The sequence below is a fragment of the Malaya genurostris genome, chromosome 2 (genome assembly GCF_030247185.1).
Source record: "Malaya genurostris strain Urasoe2022 chromosome 2, Malgen_1.1, whole genome shotgun sequence".
Classification (NCBI taxonomy): Eukaryota; Metazoa; Arthropoda; class Insecta; order Diptera; family Culicidae; genus Malaya; species Malaya genurostris.
In genome coordinates, this window is record NC_080571.1 from 166,036,267 (window position 1) to 166,057,288 (window position 21,022).

General features: G+C 40.3%; 2 protein-coding genes across 2 annotated transcripts in view; both read right to left on the reverse strand.

Annotated features, from left to right (window-relative positions):
* Positions 1-21,022, reverse strand: part of LOC131427127 (inactivation-no-after-potential D protein) — a 1,657,698-nt gene that overhangs the window by 1,297,444 nt on the left and 339,232 nt on the right. The gene's annotated exons all lie outside the window — the stretch shown is intronic.
* Positions 1,228-2,952, reverse strand: LOC131427130 (uncharacterized). The gene is made up of 2 exons (XM_058590066.1): positions 1,629-2,952; positions 1,228-1,564 (listed from the first exon to the last, which is right to left on the reverse strand). Exon 1 carries the CDS (start codon positions 2,869-2,871, stop codon positions 1,924-1,926), a length of 948 nt encoding a protein of 315 aa, XP_058446049.1. The 5' UTR covers positions 2,872-2,952; the 3' UTR covers positions 1,228-1,564; positions 1,629-1,923.

The following is a 21,022-nucleotide window of genomic DNA, read 5'->3' on the forward strand; positions in this document are numbered from 1 at the left end:
TTCGTTCACTTATATAGCCTATTCTCTCCTAGCCTAGCTAATTAATTCTAACAGTTAGGATCTCTGAGTAGATCCGGAAGGAGGAGTTAGAACGCGCAATGAATATCGGGTATAACCAATGGGACTCGTTGTGTCGTGTCGGCCATTGTATATTTTGTGGGTAAGAGAGGAAGTAAAGCTTCTTGATGAGCGTGAGCGGGTGTGATACGAAGAGGAGAGGGCGACAGCATTTTGAGTTATTTTCGTGAGTTTCGGTTTGAGTTAGTGTGTGTGTGTTGCTGAGTTACTGTCATTCTAGGTCGTGCTGGCTGGTATCGATTGTGGTCGATGGTGGGGTATGAGGGACGTGTACAAGAGTTTGACAGTTTTTCTCAGAATTTGACAGTTTTTCTCAGAGCAGCTGAGTAAAACTTCACTTACGCCACGGCAATGATTCTTTGATTTTTCTCTTTATTTTTTTAGTTTTACGTGGGGCTAAGCTCGGTAGCTGAATCTTAAGGCCATCGTCCAAGTACCATGCGCGCGGGTGGTTTTAGGAAATTTTCGATGGAAATTTCGAAAAATTTGCCAAAACCAAAAACATACAGACCTTTGAAATACATTTATCTATCTACAGGGTGAAAATGGCTGGAAAATTCGGAGGATTTTCCGAGTCTTATCAAAAATAGCTCTGAAAAATGAGTGTTTTTGTGATCTTTCACAATTATCTGGAAAAATAAAGCGATGACATAAACTTTTTTTTTCAAATAAACTTTATTATGAATACACAGATTACATTCGGACACATTTTTGGAAAACCTTTTCACGCTTTTCATAGAAAATCCACGAATTTCAAAAATTTCCACGAAATCGGTTATATGAAATTCGTTGATTTTCCATGAAAAGCGTGAAAAGGTTTTCCAAAAATGTGTCCGAATGTGATCCTTGTTGCCAGCATGAGGTTTTTTTTGAAAAAAAAATTTCATTCCATCGAATTATTTTTTCAAATAATTGTGAAAAATTACGAAAAAAGCTCATTTTTTCAGCGCTATTTTTGATAAGACTCGTAAAATCCTCCGAATTTTCCAGTCATTTTCACCCTGTAGATAGATAAAAGTATTTCAAAGGTCTGTATGTTTTTGGTTTTGTCAAATTTTTCGAAATTTCCATCGAAAATTTCCTAAAACCACCCGCGCGCATGGTACTTGGACGATGGCCTTAATTCTTAAAGTTTGTTGTAACAATTTTGTGAATTTCATGCTATTTTTGTACACAATGATTTTTTTTGACTAAAAACTTCATTATTATTATTATTATTATATCGTTTATTTATACCCGGTTTTAACCTAGTTGCGGTCGTTCACGGGTGTTCGATTTCGGACCACCCTAAATAACTAAACTTTGACAGCAGTGCTTTTAATACGATTTGCAGCAGCTTAAAACTATTTTTATTCAAATAAAATAATCGAAAACAACAATCTTATTAATTCACTTTTCTTCACTTTCATTTGCTTACTTACATTAATAGTTTTCCCTTTTTCCTCTTTCTTTTCAGGTTAGTTGCAGCGGTGCGCTTTTCAATTTCCTGTGATATCAAGTTTCAATAAGTTCAATAAACATTATAACATTTTTGAATAAATTCTTCTCACCTACTGTTAGATCGATAATTCACCTGTTTTCACGGTAGGTGCTAGATCTACTTCGACTAACAATCCTGGCTCTCAATATCACAAATTGTCTAAAAACACTATCGCTTGCTGGCTAAACTCTGTTTCAACTTCACTTATGCTGTTGTTTATTTTTCTTCCTTCTTGCTTACAACATATTCACTGACATCTATGCTCTGATCCAGGGTACATGGATGCGACGTTGTCTCGTTCTGTCGTCGTCGCTGAGACGTAGGCACCGGTGCGTACATACCCCTCCCCGTAACTCTGGTGCAGGCTAATTAGCATCACCGGATTTACGATCCTGCACTTCGAGCACCGCAAGCTTTGTTACCGGCCTCCTAAACTTACCCTTTGTCGTCTCTACCATCTCCTGACGGATTCTGCCGTCCGCTCCTGGGTGGACTTCTGTTACGATGCCACGGACCCAGCCTTTTCGAAACGTGTCATCAGTAATGTATACCAGATCTCCAAGAGATAATGGCGGCGACTCATTGTGCCATTTCGTTCTTCGGTTGATTGACGGTAGATATTCGGACACCCACCGTATCCACAGCTTATCGACCAGTCGTTGCGATCGCTTATACCGATCACGGAGTGCCTCGGCTTCACATGTAGGCGGAATGTAACATTCCGCGTTGATTGCACCGACACCGCGAATGAAATGATTCGGGGTCAGCGCTTCTTCTTCTTCTGGATCCAAGCAGACGTACGTTAACGGCCGCGAGTGGATCAAGTCTTCGGCTTCAGCGAGGGTCGTCAGTAGAACTTCATCGGTCAATGATCGGCCGTCGTCTAACACGGTTAATGCTGCTTTTACAGAGCGAACCAGTCGCTCCCATACTTCGCCCATATGAGGTGCGCTGGGTGGATTGAAGTTCCAGCGGGTCCTGGAATCAGTGAATTCATCCTCACAATCCGTCCCGATCTGTCGCGTGATTGCTTTGCTTGCTGCTTGAAAGTTCGTACCGTTATCTAAGTAAAATTCTAGCGGCTTTCCTCTACGGCACACAAATCGTCGTATGGCCATGGGACATGCTTGAGTTGTTAGGCCGTGAGCTATCTCAAGATGTACCGCTCTCGTTGTCATACACGTGAACAAGCAGATGTATCGCTTCTCCGATCTCCGACCGACAGTTACTGTTATCGGCTCGCAAAAGTCTACGCCAGTATGACTAAATGCTGGACGATTCGGTGTAACACGCGACTCCGGAAGTGGGGCCATCCTGGGGATCGATGGTCGACATTTGTGTACTTTACACCATATACAAGCCCTTCCGATTCGCTTTAGCTCTGCGCGCAGTCCCTGGATGTGAAAACGTTGTCGTATCTCGTTAACGGCAGTCTCCATGTTCCCGTGGGATACTTTCTGGTGGTAAAACTCGAGTAGCTTGTCAGTAATCAGTGGTTCTTTGGTAAAATGATCGGAAATTTTAGTTCGAATGGCAGCAACGATCCTCGTGCTGCTCTACCCTCCATACGCATCACATCCTCGGCGTCCAAAAATGGGCTCAAACTGTAAATACAAGTGGACTTGTCCAATTGGTGGTACTGCTCGACCGGTACATGTCGGTTCTTCTTCATCGTCTTGACTTCATCCTTAAAACAATCTACTTGAGCCAACCGCCAGAGATACGCCTCTGCTTTCTGATACTCTTCGCGCTTTAACGGTACTATCTTAGATTGTACACCTTTTTTCTCCACCTGCTCGAATGTCCCTCTAATAGGAACCGCTTCAATCGGTAATCCTTTTTGCTTCAGCCTGCAGTTCGTGATGAATCTGTAGACACATGCTACTGTCCTGACAAGAACTTTCCACCTCGAAAACCGCCGCAGATCTACCATCGGTTCAATCACTGCAACTTCGTGGTATAGGAAGCAGGCTCGCATTTCTTCGCCGACGTTTGGTTTCGATTCATCCTGCTTTGGCCAATGATCCTCCGACAGATAAAGAAACTCGGGACCACGGAACCAAGATCCATCGGAACGGAGGCTGTGCGTTCTCTCCCACTTTGTCAAGCTATCGGCGACGTTACACTTCGTCGGAACCCATCTTCAATCCGCGAGCTTCGTTAGAGTGTGTATTTCACCGATCCTGAATGCCTCAAATTGTTTATATCGGCGATGGTCGGAGTGTATTCACGACAAGACTGTTTTTGAGTCAGACCACATGAAACGTTGCCTTGCTTCTAGTGAGAGAACATCGGAGACAGAGTTGGCAAGTCTTGCACCCAGCACTGCTGCTTGGAGCTCCAAACGAGGAATTGACATGTGCTGCAATGGTGATACCTTTGGTTTCCACATCACAAGCGAACATATTGTCCGTCAGTCGTATCTATGCGGAGATACACAGCTGTTTCGTACGCCTCCTGACTTGCATCGGTAAAGGTATGCAGCTGCAGACTGTCGTAATTGAACATTCAGCTCCTTCGGAAATAATAGCGGGGAATCCGCACGTTTTCAACATCCGGAAGTTTTCGAATCCAGTTTCTCCACTCAATCTGCTGATCCCAATCACATCCGCTGCGTCATAGGTCTTGAATCAGCAGTTTGCCGTAAAACGTGAAGTTAGACAGCAGTCCTAACGGATCGAAAAAGCCCCTTACAATCCTTTTCGTAGGTAGTCGCTCACCGGATAGAAACGGTGTTAAATCGTCTCTCAATTTAATGGAAAACGAGAATTCGTCGCTCACCGGGCTCCATACTATCCCAAGCACTCGCTCGGATCCGGACTCCTTGTCTTCGCTAAAGTGTACGCGCTGTCCAACTTTTCTTTCTCCCAAGGCTACCAAGAACTCGTCGGAGTTGGAAACCTAGTTACGCAACTCAAAACCTCCCTTGGAACGGACGTATAGCACGTCTTTCGCACGTTTCACTGCTTCTTCGATTGTGTCCGCACTGTCAAAATAGTCGTCGACGTAGTGATTTTCTATTATGGCTTTCGCAGCCACTGGAAACTGTCCTGCGTACTCTTTCGCGTTTATGTTTTTAACACACTGGGTAGAACATGGCGAACTCGTCGACCCAAACGTGGCTACGTCCATCACGTATACATCCGGCTTCGCGAACGGTTCGTTTCGGAATAGAAATCTTTGCACTCATTTATCTTCCTCTCGTATACGCAGCTGATGGTACGTCTCCTTAATATCTGCTCCGAAGCCGACTCTCCGCTCTCGGAACTTACAGATAACAGTAGGCAAGGCGGTTAGCATATCTGGACCCTTCAGCAGCTTTGAATTCAGTGAAACTCCTTTCACTTCTGCTCTGGCATCCCATACCAGCCGGAACTTTTCCTTCTTCGGATTGTAGACAAAATTCAGCGGTACATACCATACCTCTCTGTTATCGAAAGCTACTAGCTCTGACGACGTTGCTGTGTGGACGCACCCTTTCGACACGTAGTCAGCGATTGTGTTACGAACTTTATCGTACAGCTATGGATCCTTCCGTAGACGATTTTCCAGACATTTTAAACTTTTGATAGCCATAAGATAACTATCCGGGAATTCGGGGTTATCTTCCTTCCACAACAGACCAGTTTCAAAACGATCTCCTATCCTTTTTGTCGTCTTCTTCAAAAAAAACCATTCGCTCTTCTGTCTTCTTCCGGTTCGGGAAGTGAGGAAACCGATATACCAAACTCTTCTAGTGTGTAGTAGCTCTTCGTGGAGCTCCTGGTTCGTAATTCTGCTGCACGCATGATGACCGACAATTCCGCTATTCGTCGTGACTGATCCCATCGGTCCATACACGGTCCAGCCTAGCTTCGACCTGACTGCTATCGGCTCTTCTGGCCGACCAATTCTGGATTCTATCGGTGCATATAGATGGATATCCTTCAGACCGATCAAAATTTGTGGTAAGACTGTACGAATATCGGCAATTGGCAGACCTTGTAGATGGGTAAACTGTTTCACCATTTCAGACGCGGATAGAGAAAGCGTCGGAAGCTTCAAGCTTTCAACCATGTGGGCACTCTTTATTAGAAACCTTTGTGCTGAACCATTCGCAGAAATGTGTACATTCACGCGCATTGAATCCTTTTCAAGCCGGGAAACTCCGGCAGTCCACGTCACGCGTAGCAGTTGCGATACGCCTGTAACTCCCAAACGACTGACCAGCTCCTTTTCCACCAGTGTGTATGACGAGCCTTCATCCAGAAACGCAATAGTATCCACCACATTCTCTCCGTAGCGCAGCGTAACGGGTATCATTCGGAATATAACGGAAGGCTTCGGTTGTATAGCGTGGATGTTGCAGTTTGATCCGGTAGACAGTCTCACCGCGTGTAACAGAGGATTGTGACGTTCTTTACATCCTTCGATATCGCACCGGAAACTCAACTTGCAGCTAGCTGTTCCGTGCTCGTTTAAGCATAACTGACACAACTTCCATCTACGTACAGCTTCCCACCGTTCGGCGAGGGAGAGTTCTACACGGTATTCTTTCTTTTGTTGATAAAGCGAAACGTCTATCTTCTAATGCGTCGTGCGAATGCACGTATCCTTCGTTCGTTCTGCTTTTTGTTTTGCTCTTTTTGAAACCGCAATCGGCAGATGTTGATGCGTGTCCGTATGCCACGACTTCGCTTGCGTCTTGTACGATACTCGTAAGAAAATTTGACAACGTTCGTAGTGTAACCATCTTGCTTCTTCTTCTGTACCGTACCCAATCCAGCTGAGTACCCGCGGGTAGCTTCTCTGTCAGTTCTTGAATGAGCATAGGGTTCACCAAATGTGTGGTTAATCCTGTAGCTTCCAAATGATCGGCGAGTTATTGAACGACGACTCCAAACCCTATGAAGCTTGCCAACCGATCAGCCTTTGGAGGCGCCGTGTTGCGAACCTTCGCTAGCAGCATATTCAGTAGACGCTCTGGACGTCCATATAGCATTCTTAGAGTATCGATGATGCTAGGAACTGACTTCGGCAGAAGAAGTCTTCCCCTAACTACTTCTAATGCTTCTCCTTTTAGGCATTCTTGTAATCGTGCCAAATTTTCAACATTGGAGAATCCACACGCCTTCGTCGACGTCTCGAAGCTGCTTATGAATATCGGCCATTCCTCCAAATTACCGGAAAACGTTAGTAATTTCTTGGACAGAAACTGACGAGCAGACAGTTGCGCTTTGGTTGGTTCGCCATTCTTAGATCTTTTCGAACGTTCAATTTTCCGAGTGGGATTTCCTGTGATATCAAGTTTCAATAAGTTCAATAAACATAACATTTTTGAAGAAATTCTTCTCACCTACTGTTAGATCGATAATTCACTTGTTTTCACGGCAGGTGCTAGATCTACTCCGACTAACAATCCTGGCTCTCAATATCACAAATTGTCTAAAAACACTATCGCTTGCTGGCTAAACTCTGTTTCAACTTCACTTATGCTGTTGTTTATTTTTCTTCCTTCTTGCTTACAACATACTCTCTGACATCTATGCTCTGATCCAGGGTACATGGATGCGACGTCGTCTCGTTCTGCTGTGGTGAGTTATGTCGTCGATGGGACGTAGGCACCGGTGCGTACAACCTGGTTAGTTGTAAACTTTGTATTTCGCAATTTGGATCTTGTAGCTGTGTAATTTTGAATGGACCTAGATAAAATGGATCTAGCTAGCGTCTATTTTCGTTTTTTAGGTACACTATGCAGTTCAATTGTATTTCTATTAGGTTGGACAGGTGGTCTGTTATTGATTTTATAATTTCTTTTTGGTGTATTAGATGTTTGTTTGCTATTTCGTGTGATTTGTGTAGTCGGTATCGTAATTATTTATTGTACAGGTCGAAATTATATATCGGTTCAACTTTGTCTGGGTAGGTTTCTTGTGGTAGTCTGGCTTTTACACCGAACACTAGTTCGTAGGGTGTATACCCATGATCTGAGTGTGGTGTTGTGTTATATGAAAATGCATAGTATTGTAACCAATCTTCCCAGTCAGATTGATGATCGTTGATAAAAGATCGCAGAAACTCGTTGAGGCATCTGTGATTTCTTTCCAAAGAACCAATTGTCTGAGGATGATAAGCTGTCGAAAATGTTTGTTTAATTTTTAACAATTCGCAAATTTGCTCTAGAACCTCGTTTTTATGTTCGGTTCCTCTATCAGTTTTTAACTCAAGAAACTTACCGTAAGTTAGGATAAAATTTTCTGCTAACGCTTTAGCTACTACGTTAGCTTCTTTGGTAGGTATGGGTATATATACAACGTATTTGGTTAGTTTACACTGTATGCTTACAGCGTATCTGTCATTATTGGTTGTTTTGGGCAACGGTCCTACAGTATCGGTTGCCACTATTTCAAATGGTTTAGTAAGTGTATTCGTTATTTGTAATTTCTCTTTAGTATGTTTAATGATTTTGTTCTTTTGGCAATTTCACAGGCCTTGATAAAATTAGCAATTGAACTTTTCATAAATTTCCATGAATATATTTCTCTTAATTTGCGGTACAATCTGTTCTGTCCGATTCATGGTGATTCTTTAATATTACTTGTATTTCGCGAAAGTTACTATTAAACTTCGGTGGTTTGTAGATAATGATTTGTAATGTTTTCAGTGTTTGTAGGACGAGTCCTGTAAACATTTCCATAGGTATCATTTCAAATATTTTATCATTGCAAGAGATTGCTACTCTGCTAACTTTTAATTTTCTCATTTCTTCTGGTATTTGGAGATTGCAAACACGAGTGTTTGTCTTATATCTCTTACTTCTGTAATTACACGATGCATCGGTTTTTGTTTTTGTATTCCTTGATATGTGTCAATTATAATGTAATGTATGTAAGTATGTAGTAGTGCGGGTATGTTAGTTGAAAGTCATATTGAAAACTGATAAAACGCACTTTTTATTCGGTACTTCACAAAATGCATTCATTCGTTCACTTATATAGCCTATTTTCTCCTAGCCTAGCTAATTAATTCTAACAGTTAGGATCTCTGAGTAGATCCGGAAGGAGGAGTTAGAACGCGCAATGTAAATCGGATATAACCAATGGGACTCGTTGTGTCGTGTCGGCCATTGTACATTTTGTGGGTAAGAGAGGAAGTAGAGCTTCTTGATGAGCGTGAGCGGGTGTGATACGGAGATGAGAGGGCGATAGCATTTTGAGTTATTTTCGTGAGTGTCGGTTTGAATTAGTGTGTGTGTTGCTGAGTTACTGTCATTCTAGGTCGTGCTGGCTGGTATCGATTGTGGTCGATGGTGGGGCATGAGGGACGTGTAGAAGAGGGAAGTGACACAAGCTGTTTTGTTTTCTGTTCTGTTTTCGATGACATAACAATTTGAAACTTGATGCTTCCTCGTTTCTGTAGTCGAACTTTACGACCACGGCGTTTTTCGCTGGATCACCGAAAAGTGCAAGTGCTGACATTTTAGTTGGATTCATGTAGGTAATGTTTTTATTATAAGTAGGTTTCTAGGTTTTCGTGGAAGGGTGCTTTTACGGGTTTTTGTTAAGTGCGTGTGGTCTGAGGTGTGCGGAAGATTTAGTCTTAAATATTCATATTACATGGTCTGGGATGTGTGAGGAGATTTAATCCTAAAGGTTCACATTACATCATCCCTCTTTAGGAAGAATGATGTAACGAAGGGAAATCATTCTGTTGTGCTTTATGGGATTAGGTTACCGTTTATGCGTTCGAACTCCCTAACAATTTTAATGTATATTACAGAGTTTTCTTATAGCTAAAATAATCGAATTCGACAGTTTTTCTCAGAGCAGCTGTGTAAAACTTCACTTACGCCCACGGCAATAATTTTTTGATTTTTCTCTCTATTTTTTTTTTGTTTTACGTGGAGCTAAGCTCGGTAGCTGAATTTTAATTCTAAAAGTTTGATGTAACAATTTTGTGAATTTCTTGCTTTAATGAGTCTATTTTTGTGAACAATTGTTTTTTCTTTTGATTGTAAACTTTTCTATTATTATTATATCGTTTATTTATACCCGGTTTTAACCTAGTTGCGGTCGTTCACCGGGTTAGTTGTAAACTTTGTATTTCGCAATTTGGATCTTGTAGCTGTGTAATTTTGAATGGACCTAGATAAAATGGATCTAGCTTGCGTCTATTTTCGTTTTGTAAGTACACTATGTAGTTCAAATGTATTTCTATTGGGTTGGACAGGTGGTCTGTTATTGATTTTCTAATTTCTTTTTGGTGTATTAGATGTTTGTTTGCTATTTCGTGTGATTTGTGTAGTCGGTATTGTAATTATTTATTGTACAGGTCGAAATTATATATCGGTTCAATTTTTTCTGGGTAGGTTACTTGTGGTAGTCTGGCTTTTACACCGAACACTAGTTCGTAGGGTGTATACCAATGATCTGAGTGTGGTGTTGTGTTATTATTATTATTATTTTTATTTAAAAGACGTTTTTATTCAGGCCTATTTGCGTACAAGCTTTACGTGGCCGATTGAGCCGATTTTGTAAATAAAAAAATTGTTGTATTCGATCTCGTTGTCACCCTTTATCTAGGGGGAGAGGAGCTTCCATTTCCCTCCTGCGAGGATTGAGGGGCACTTTGTTCGTGGCTCGTCTCGTCGTCCATTGACGCATCGGTGGCATTGTTGATTTCCGTCTTCTTTTCGTTTTCCTTGTTATTCACAGTCTTGATCTCGTTGTTAATTACTGTAGAAGCGCCTTGTTGTACATTGGTTGCAGTTGCTGTTTGGTTAGATGGTGAAGGTGATTTTGAAACAGGAGCACTGCATTCACTAGTTTCCGTTGTTGAGCGGTTGTCCTTGTTTTTGTTTGTTTTCGCAGTTTCAGTGCAAGGTTTGCCGTAGTGTGCAGGTTGTTCACAAAACTGACATGTAACCAGTTGATTTTCATACGTAATCAGCGTTTTACACGGATGTATTCCATCTTGACCACAAACGATGTAAGATGGAATTGCTTTACGTAGTTGCATACGTACCACTCGCACGTCATTCCGGATACCGGGGAAAAAATTCCGCCATACTTCCCTTTCGATGGAAAGAACTTCACCGTACTGAACGCGTACTTCTATTGCATTGTCCACCATGTACACTGGGATTTTATATTTAAAATTGTCATGATCAACACTATGCACCTCGTTGTTAACCGAAGCGAATGCAATTGCATCTCTTTCACGTTTGAACATAATGTACACACAGTTAGACGCCTTGTTGAATTGAATCTCACTTACATCAGTAACGTTCAGATGCATTCGTTCCTTAAGCAAGATTTCAATTTCGGTTGCTGCTGGTCTAACTTTGCAGCGCTTGAAATCAATACAAATTGAATTTGGCCTTGTAGGCCAAGTTTCAGGCTTTGTTAAGGTAGCGCTTCGCCGTGGTCACGGGAGTTCGCTGCCTATCCCGGGGTTTCACGCACTTTACCCAAATTGTGAGAAAACGGGGAAGAAAACGGAAATTCCAAGAACATACGATTCTAGATAATTAATTTTTCTATCGATTCGTATATAAATTGTGCCTGATAAACATTTTTATCGAAAGATTTCGTGCGAGTTATAAAAATAAATGAGTTTTTCCTTATTCTTTCGCACGCACACAATGTCAACGCATGCATTGGGTTGTGCAAAATGCTACATGCGGAAGACGCTAACAACATTTCTCTTGTTTTCGTTGTCCGTTCTCTCTGCGTAAACGTTGAATATAGATGAGTAGAAAATGTAAGTAAGTGTTACTACTTTGTAAAATAATTTCTATTCATGTTTCAGTAGAACCAGATATCAGTAATGATTTTCATCGCTACTAGCTTTGACGATTTGTTGAAAACGTAGCACATCCCTACATATGCGAGTTGTTTATAGCGAGAAAAGGAAAAAAGAAAACCAAATTTTAACAAAACTCGCACGAAATCTCGCGAAAGAAAAGCTTTCTAACTGATATTTTTCGCCAAATGCATAGTAAAATCATTTACCTACAATCGTATGTTTTTGATTTTTCGTGAATCGGGTTAGTATTTTAGAAATTTGCAATTTAGGGTGAAATTTCGGCGACAAAGCAAGAGGAAGCAGTGAGTTGTCTTGCTTCGACCTGACCACGGCGAAGCGCTACCTTAAATCGTATTTGCCCATTTCGTACACTCTATTGTTCACTACACTGTATTGTCTTTGTTTCTGTTGTCTCGACCGTAAACGATTTGCGAATCTGTCTGATGAGATGCGAGCACGAACTGTGTTGTGTTATATGAAAATGCATAGTATTGTAACCAATCATCCCAGTCAGATTGATGATCGTTGATAAAAGATCGCAGAAACTCGTTGAGGCATCTGTGATTTCTTTCCAAAGAACCAATTGTCTGAGGATGATTAGCTGTCGAAAATGTTTGTTTAATTTTTAACAATTAGCAAATTTGCTCTAGAACCTCGTTTTTATGTTCGGTTCCTCTATCAGTTTTTAACTCAAGAAACTTACCGTAAGTTAGGATAAAATTTTCTGCTAACGCTTTAGCTACTACGTTAGCTTCTTTGGTAGGTATGGGTATATATACAACGTATTTGGTTAGTTTACACTGTATGCTTACAGCGTATCTGTTATTATTGGTTGTTTTGAGCAACGGTCCTACAGTATCGGTTGCCACTATTTCAAATGGTTTAGTAAGTGTATTCGTAATTTGTAATTTCTCTTTACTATGTTTAATGATTTTGTTCTTTTTGCAAATTTCACAGGCCTTGATAAAATTAGCAATTGAACTTTTCATAAATTTCCATGAATATATTTCTCTTAATTTGCGGTACAATCTGTTTTGTCCGATTCATGGTGATTCTTTAATATTACTTGTATTTCGCGAAGGTTACTAATAAACTTCGGTGGTTTGTAGATAATGATTTGTAATGTTTTCAGTGTTTGTAGGACGAGTCCTTTAAACAATTCCATAGGTACCATTTCAAATATTTTATCATTGCAAGAAATTGCTACTCTGCTAACTTTTAATTTTCTCATTTCTTCTTGGTATTTGGAGATTGCAAAGACGAGTGTTTGTCTTATATCTCTTACTTTTGTAATTACACGATGCATCGGTTTTTGTTTTTGTATTCTTTGATATGTGTCAATTATAATATGGTTGTTTGTGAAAAAACATCTCATTACTAATAGGTTTCTTACTTCGCAAGGGGCTTCCGTTGTATAAACAGAGAGGATACTGTTGATACAAGGATTATTATTGTTAGTACATGAATTATTCACATGATTAGTATTTTTGTTAGTATTTAATTTGTTATGTTCTTTTTCCTTTGTTATGAGTTCTTGTTTTCTTCACATTGACCTTGTATTAACCATCAATATACTATCTGTCTTCAAATCATCTGAGGACATTATTATGCGTGATAACGCATCGGCTGCAACGTTACTTTTACCTTGAATATACTCTATGTTGAAGTCAAATCTAACCTCACTCTTGTCAGTTTGGAGGTTGGGTTTTTCATATTGAATAAAAATACTAACTGTGGTCTGTGGTCCGTTTGTATAGTAAATTTGCGTTCAAAAAAAGCAAAAGCTTTACAACCGTAAAAAAGAATAAATCCTACCTATGTAGGACTTACAATAATTATTTTACCAGTGTATTGCTGTCAATTCTTTCAAAATTACCGATTTATTCTTTTCTACGGTTGTAAAGCTTTTGCTGGCAAATGCTATTGGTAAGCCATTGATCATTTGTAATAAAACTGCTCCACATCCAACGTCTGAAGCGTCCGTGGTTACAATAAATTGTTCATTAAAATTTGGGTATTGTAGAAGTTTTGGTGACATTAGGAAGGATTTTAAGGTTACAAATACATGCTGGCACTCTAGTGGCCATGAAAATTACTGGTAATAATTGCAAAAGGCGACGAATCTTCGCACGTCATCGCTACTTGTTGGTGTGGGGTATTTTTTTATTGCCTCGTATTTATTACTATCTGGTAGGATTCCTTTATCTGTGATTTTGTGACCTAAATATGTTACTTTTGTATTAAAAAAATTGCATTTATTGAGGTTTAGTTTAAGATTGTACTTCCTAAACTTATTCTAAATTCTGAAGGTGATGTTGGATTGAACGTCCAACTACTATAATATAATCTACCAGGTATAATGTAGTTTTTGTTAACGGTATCTTGAATCGGTATTGCTATTGGGGTATTATTAATTGTAAAATTTAATATCCAACATTCGTAATCGATTAGGCATTTATTGGCTGAGAGAAAATCTCTGCCTAAGATGCCGTCTGTAGAAATTGGGAAATTTGGGCTTACTGTGTGGAATCTGTGTTTAATTGAGATAAATATTAAGTATGTTTCTGTTGTCGCGATGGTTTCTATCTCACCATCGGTATTTCTGGTAAGTTTAATTTTGTTGTTTGAATTGATTGGTTGTGCAGGTATTGCACCTGAGTCTACAATAAGTGTGCATATTGAGTTTGCCATTCGTATACCCACTTTGATCAAATTAGCGGCGTGGTGTACAAGATCTTTCTTAAAAATTTTGATTCGTTGGATATTGGTTAGTACTTTGGAATTGTTCCTTCCACAACAGACCAGTTTCAAAACGATCTCCTATCCTCTTTGTCGTCTTCTTCGAAATATCCTTCGCTCTTCTGTCTTCTTCCGGTTCGGGAAGTGAGGACACCGATATACCAAACTCTTCTAGTGTGTAGCAGCTCTTCGTGGAGCTCCTGGTTCGTAATCCTGCTGCACGCATGATGACCGACAATTCCGCTATTCGTCGTGACTGATCCCATCGGTCCATACACAGCCTACCTATGTAGGACTTAAAATAATTAATTTACCAGTGTATTGCTGTCAATTCTTTCAAAATTACCGATTTATTCATTTCTACGGTTGTAAAGCTTTTGCTGGCAAATGCTATTGGTAAGCCATTGATCATTTGTAATAAAACTGCTCCACATCCAACGTCTGAAGCGTCCGTGGTTCATTAAAATTTGGGTATTGTAGAAGTTTTGGTGACATTAGGAAGGATTTTAAGGTTACAAATACAAGCTGGCACTCTAGTGGCCATGAAAATTACTGGTAATAATTGCAAAAGGCGACGAATCTTCGCACGTCATCGCTACTTGTTGGTGTGGGGTATTTTTTATTGCCTCGTATTTATTACTATCTGGTAGGATTCTTTTATCTGTGATTTTGTGACCTAAATATGTTACTTTTGTATTAAAAAAATTGCATTTTTTTAGGTTTAGTTTAAGATTGTACTTCCTAAACTTATTCTAAATTCTGAAGGTGATGTTGGATTGAACGTCCAACTACTATAATATAATCTACCAGGTATAATGTAGTTTTTGTTAACGGTATCTTGAATCGGTATTGCTATTGGGGTATTATTAATTGTAAAGTTTAATATTCAACATTCGTAATCGATTAGGCATTTATTGGCTGAGAGAAAATCTCTGCCTAAGATTCCGTCTGTAGAAATTGGGAAATTTGGGCTTACTATGTGGAATCTGTGTTTAATTGAGATAAATATTAAGTCTGTTTCTGTTGTCGCGATGGTTTCTATCTCACCATCGGTAATTCCGGTAAGTTTAATTTTGTTGTTTGAATTGATTGGTTGTGCAAGTATTTTGTTTGCTTTAAAAACGAATATATCTGCACCTGAGTCTACAATAAGTGTGCTTATTGAGTTTGCCATTCGTATACCCACTTTGATCAAATTAGCGGCGTGGTGTACAAGATCTTTCTTAAAAAATTTGATTCGTTGGGTATTGGTTAGTACTTTGGAATTGTTCCTTCCACAACAGACCAGTTTCAAAACGATCTCCTATCCTCTTTGTCGTCTTCTTCGAAATATCCTTCGCTCTTCTGTCTTCTTCCGGTTCGGGAAGTGAGGACACCGATATACCAAACTCTTCTAGTGTGTAGTAGCTCTTCGTGGAGCTCCTGGTTCGTAATCCTGCTGCACGCATGATGACCGACAATTTCGCTATTCGTCGTGACTGATCCCATCGGTCCATACACGGTCCAGCCTAGCTTCGACCTGACTGCTATCGGCTCTTCTGGCCGACCAATTCTGGATTCTATCGGTGATACAAGGATTATTATTGTTAGTACATGAATTATTCACCTGATTAGTATTTTTGTTAGTATTTAATTTGTTATGTTCTTTTTCCTTTGTTATGAGTTCTTGTTTTCTTGACATTGACCTTGTATTAACCATCAGTATACTATCTGCCTTCAAATCATCTGAGGACATTATTATGCGTGATAACGCATCGGCTGCAACGTTACTTTTACCTTGGATATACTCTATGTTGAAGTCAAATCTAACCTCACTCTTGTCAGTTTGGAGGTTGGGTTTTTCATATTGAATAAAAATACTAACTGTGGTCTGTGGTCCGTTTGTATAGTAAATTTGCGTTCAAAAAAAGCAAAAGCTTTACAACCGTAGAAAAGAATAAATCCTACCTATGTAGGACTTACAATAATTAATTTACCAGTGTATTGCTGTCAATTCTTTCAAAATTACCGATTTATTCTTTTCTACGGTTGTAAAGCTTTTGCTGGCAAATGCTATTGGTAAGCCATTGATCATTTGTAATAAAACTGCTCCACATCCAACGTCTGAAGCGTCCGTGGTTACAATAAATTGTTCATTAAAATTTGGGTATTGTAGAAGTTTTGGTGACATTAGGAAGGATTTTAAGGTTACAAATACATGCTGGCACTCTAGTGGCCATGAAAATTACTGGTAATAATTGCAAAAGGCGACGAATCTTCGCACGTCATCGCTACTTGTTGGTGTGGGGTATTTTTTTATTGCCTCGTATTTATTACTATCTGGTAGGATTCCTTTATCTGTGATTTTGTGACCTAAATATGTTACTTTTGTATTAAAAAATTGCATTTATTGAGGTTTAGTTTAAGATTGTACTTCCTAAACTTATTCTAAATTCTGAAGGTGATGTTGGATTGAACGTCCAACTACTATAATATAATCTACCAGGTATAATGTAGTTTTTGTTAACGGTATCTTGAATCGGTATTGCTATTGGGGTATTATTAATTGTAAAGTTTAATATCCAACATTCGTAATCGATTAGGCATTTATTGGCTGAGAGAAAATCTCTGCCTAAGATGCCGTCTGTAGAAATTGGGAAATTTGGGCTTACTATGTGGAATCTGTGTTTAATTGAGATAAATATTAAGTCTGTTTCTGTTGTCGCGATGGTTTCTATCTCACCATCGGTTTTTCTGGTAAGTTTAATTTTGTTGTTTGAATTGATTGGTTGTGCAGGTATTTTGTTTGCTTTAAAAACGAATATATCTGCACCTGAGTCTACAATAAGTGTGCATATTGAGTTTGCCATTCGTATACCCACTTTGATCAAATTAGCGGCGTGGTGTACAAGATCTTTCTTAAAAATTTTGATTCGTTGGATATTGGTTAGTACTTTGGAATTGTTCCTTCCACAACAGACCAGTTTCAAAACGATCTCCTATCCTCTTTGTCGTCTTCTTCGAAATATCCTTCGCTCTTCTGTCTTCTTCCGGTTCGGGAAGTGAGGACACCGATATACCAAACTCTTCTAGTGTGTAGCAGCTCTTCGTGGAGCTCCTGGTTCGTAATCCTGCTGCACGCATGATGACCGACAATTCCGCTATTCGTCGTGACTGATCCCATCGGTCCATACACAGCCTACCTATGTAGGACTTAAAATAATTAATTTACCAGTGTATTGCTGTCAATTTTTTCAAAATTACCGATTTATTCTTTTCTACGGTTGTAAAGCTTTTGCTGGCAAATGCTATTGGTAAGCCATTGATCATTTGTAATAAAACTGCTCCACATCCAACGTCTGAAGCGTCCGTGGTTCATTAAAATTTGGGTATTGTAGAAGTTTTGGTGACATTAGGGAGGATTTTAAGGTTACAAATACAAGCTGGCACTCTAGTGGCCATGAAAATTACTGGTAATAATTGCAAAAGGCGACGAATCTTCGCACGTCATCGCTACTTGTTGGTGTGGGGTATTTTTTATTGCCTCGTATTTATTACTATCTGGTAGGATTCCTTTATCTGTGATTTTGTGACCTAAATATGTTACTTTTGTATTAAAAAAATTGCATTTTTTGAGGTTTAGTTTAAGATTGTACTTCCTAAACTTATTCTAAATTCTGAAGGTGATGTTGGATTGAACGTCCAACTACTATAATATAATCTACCAGGTATAATGTAGTTTTTGTTAACGGTATCTTGAATCGGTATTGCTATTGGGGTATTATTAATTGTAAAGTTTAATATTCAACATTCGTAATCGATTAGGCATTTATTGGCTGAGAGAAAATCTCTGCCTAAGATTCCGTCTGTAGAAATTGGGAAATTTGGGCTTACTATGTGGAATCTGTGTTTAATTGAGATAAATATTAAGTCTGTTTCTGTTGTCGCGATGGTTTCTATCTCACCATCGGTAATTCCGGTAAGTTTAATTTTGTTGTTTGAATTGATTGGTTGTGCAGGTATTTTGTTTGCTTTAAAAACGAATATATCTGCACCTGAGTCTACAATAAGTGTGCATATTGAGTTTGCCATTCGTATACCCACTTTGATCAAATTAGCGGCGTGGTGTACAAGATCTTTCTTAAAAATTTTGATTCGTTGGGTATTGGTTAGTACTTTGGAATTGTTCCTTCCACAACAGACCAGTTTCAAAACGATCTCCTATCCTCTTTGTCGTCTTCTTCGAAATATCCTTCGCTCTTCTGTCTTCTTCCGGTTCGGGAAGTGAGGACACCGATATACCAAACTCTTCTAGTGTGTAGTAGCTCTTCGTGGAGCTCCTGGTTCGTAATCCTGCTGCACGCATGATGACCGACAATTTCGCTATTCGTCGTGACTGATCCCATCGGTCCATACACGGTCCAGCCTAGCTTCGACCTGACTGCTATCGGCTCTTCTGGCCGACCAATTCTGGATTCTATCGGTGCATATAGATGGATATCCTTCAGACCGATCAAAATTTGTGATAAGACTGGACGAATATCGGCAATTGGCAGACCTTGTAGATGGGTAAACTGTTTCACCATTTCAGACGCGGATAGAGAAAGCGTCGGAAGCTTCAAGCTTCGAACCATGTGGGCACTCTTTATTAGAAACCTTTGTGCTGAACCATTCGCAGAAATGTGTACATTCACGCGCATTGAATCCTTTTCAAGCCGGGAAACTCCGGCAGTCCACGTCACGCGTAGCGGTCGCGATACGCCTGTAACTCCCAAACGACTGACCAGATCCTTTTCCACCAGTGGTATGACGAGCCTTCATCCAGAAACGCAATAGTATCCACCACATTCTTTCCGTAGCGCAGCGAATATAACGGAAGGCTTCGGTTGTATAGCGTGGATGTTGCAGTTTGATCCGGTAGACAGTCTCACCGCGTGTAACAGAGGATTGTGACGTTCTTTACATCCTTCGATATCGCACCGGAAACTCAACTTGCAGCTAGCTGTCCCGTGCTCGTTTAAGCATAACTGACACAACTTCCATCTACGTACAGCTTCCCACCGTTCGGCGAGGGAGAGTTTTCGAAACTTGTCACAGTTTCTGATCCGATGATTCAGTCCGCCACAAATTCTACACGGTATTCTTTCCTTTGTTGATAAAGCGAAACGTCTATCTTCTAATGCGTCGTGCGAATGCACGTATCCTTCGTTCGTTCTGCTTTTTGTTTTGCTCTTTTTGAAACCGCAATCGGCAGATGTTGATGCGTGTCCGTATGCCACGACTTCGCTTGCGTCTTGTACGATACTCGTAAGAAAATTTGACAACGTTCGTAGTGTAACCATCTTGCTTCTTCTTCTGTACCGTACCCAATCCAGCTGAGTACCCGCGGGTAGCTTCTCTGTCAGTTCTTGAATGAGCATAGGCTTCACCAAATGTGTGGTTAATCCTGTAGCTTCCAAATGATCGGCGAGTTATTGAACGACGACTCCAAACCCTATGAAGCTTGCCAACCGATCAGCCTTTGGTGGCGCCGTGTTGCGAACCTTCGCTAGCAGCATATTCAGTAGACGCTCTGGACGTCCATATAGAATTCGTAGAGTATCGATGATGCTAGGAACTGACTTCGGCAGAAGAAGTCTTCCCCTAACGACTTCTAATGCTTCTCCTTTTAGGCATTCTTGTAATCGTGCCAAATTTTCAACATTGGAGAATCCACACGCCTTCGTCGACGTCTCGAAGCTGCCTATGAATATCGGCCATTCCTCTAAATAACCGGAAAACGTTGGTAAATTCTTGGACAGAAACTGACGAGCAGACAGTTGCGCTTTGGTTGGTTCGCCATTCTTAGATCTTTTCGAACGTTCAATTTTCCGAGTGGGTTTCGATTTTACTTCTTCTTCAGAGCTTTCCGAACTCTCTAGTTCATTTCCAGAACTTTCTTCTGTATCCTCTGAGCTCTCTTGTTCCGAATTGGTACTAATATCATCTTCTTCGTAGCTCAAAGCTACTTCAGACTCTTCTTCTTCTTCGGCACTTTCCAACACTTGACATTCGCTTTCCGGCTCTTGAATTTCCGCTATTTTCCGTAATGTTTTGGCGCTATCTTTATTACTTTCGTGACCGAACATGAAACTATCCGGTTAATTAGACGATTCCTTAACTGATTTTCTGGTGATCTTTCCGGTTGCTTTCGGCGTCGAATGCTTACGGTAGGCTCCCCTAACATCCATCGCATGCGCTTCCGCCGGATCCGCTTTCCCAGGCTTTCCTTTCCCCGACTTTCTCTTCTCGGGCTCTTTTCCTGGTTTTGCATACTCCGGTTCGATCTGCTTACACGTTTCAATTTTCGAGATTCTAATCTTTTTATCGCCAATCTTATGTTTTAGAACATCTTTTCCATCACCTAATTCGTTATCCCGTCCCAGCTTCAACCGCCCGTATATCAGCCAGCTTCTTCTGATGGGCCTTTTCTTCAGCGATCTTCCTTTTCATCTGTGCCTTTTCGAACGCCAATTCAACCTCCCTCTTCTCTTTGTCCAGCATTTGACGCATCTCGAAAAGTTCCAGTTGCATCTCCAGTCGCTTCTGGTGCAAAACTTTCTTCTTCTTGAGAGCCTTTTTCTGTCTCTTTTTCTCCTGCTCTAGCTTTTCCAACTCCTCGTTTAGACCGTCCGAACTCGAACCGCCGGTTCCGATACAAACGCACTGTCAAACATCCTTTATTTCCGCCGTAACACCGGCGCAATCAAAATGATACCATCGCTCACAATGATCGCAAAACACCATTTGCGACTCTTCATTGTTCGGACGATTACAAACCGCGCAATTATATTCTGACTTTTCAGGATTTTCCGGGTTTGGATTTGGTCCAACCATTATTAATTTTTAAGTTTGTTCGATTCCAGACCACCCTAGATAACTAAATTTATACAGCAGTGCTTTTAATACGATTTGCAGCAG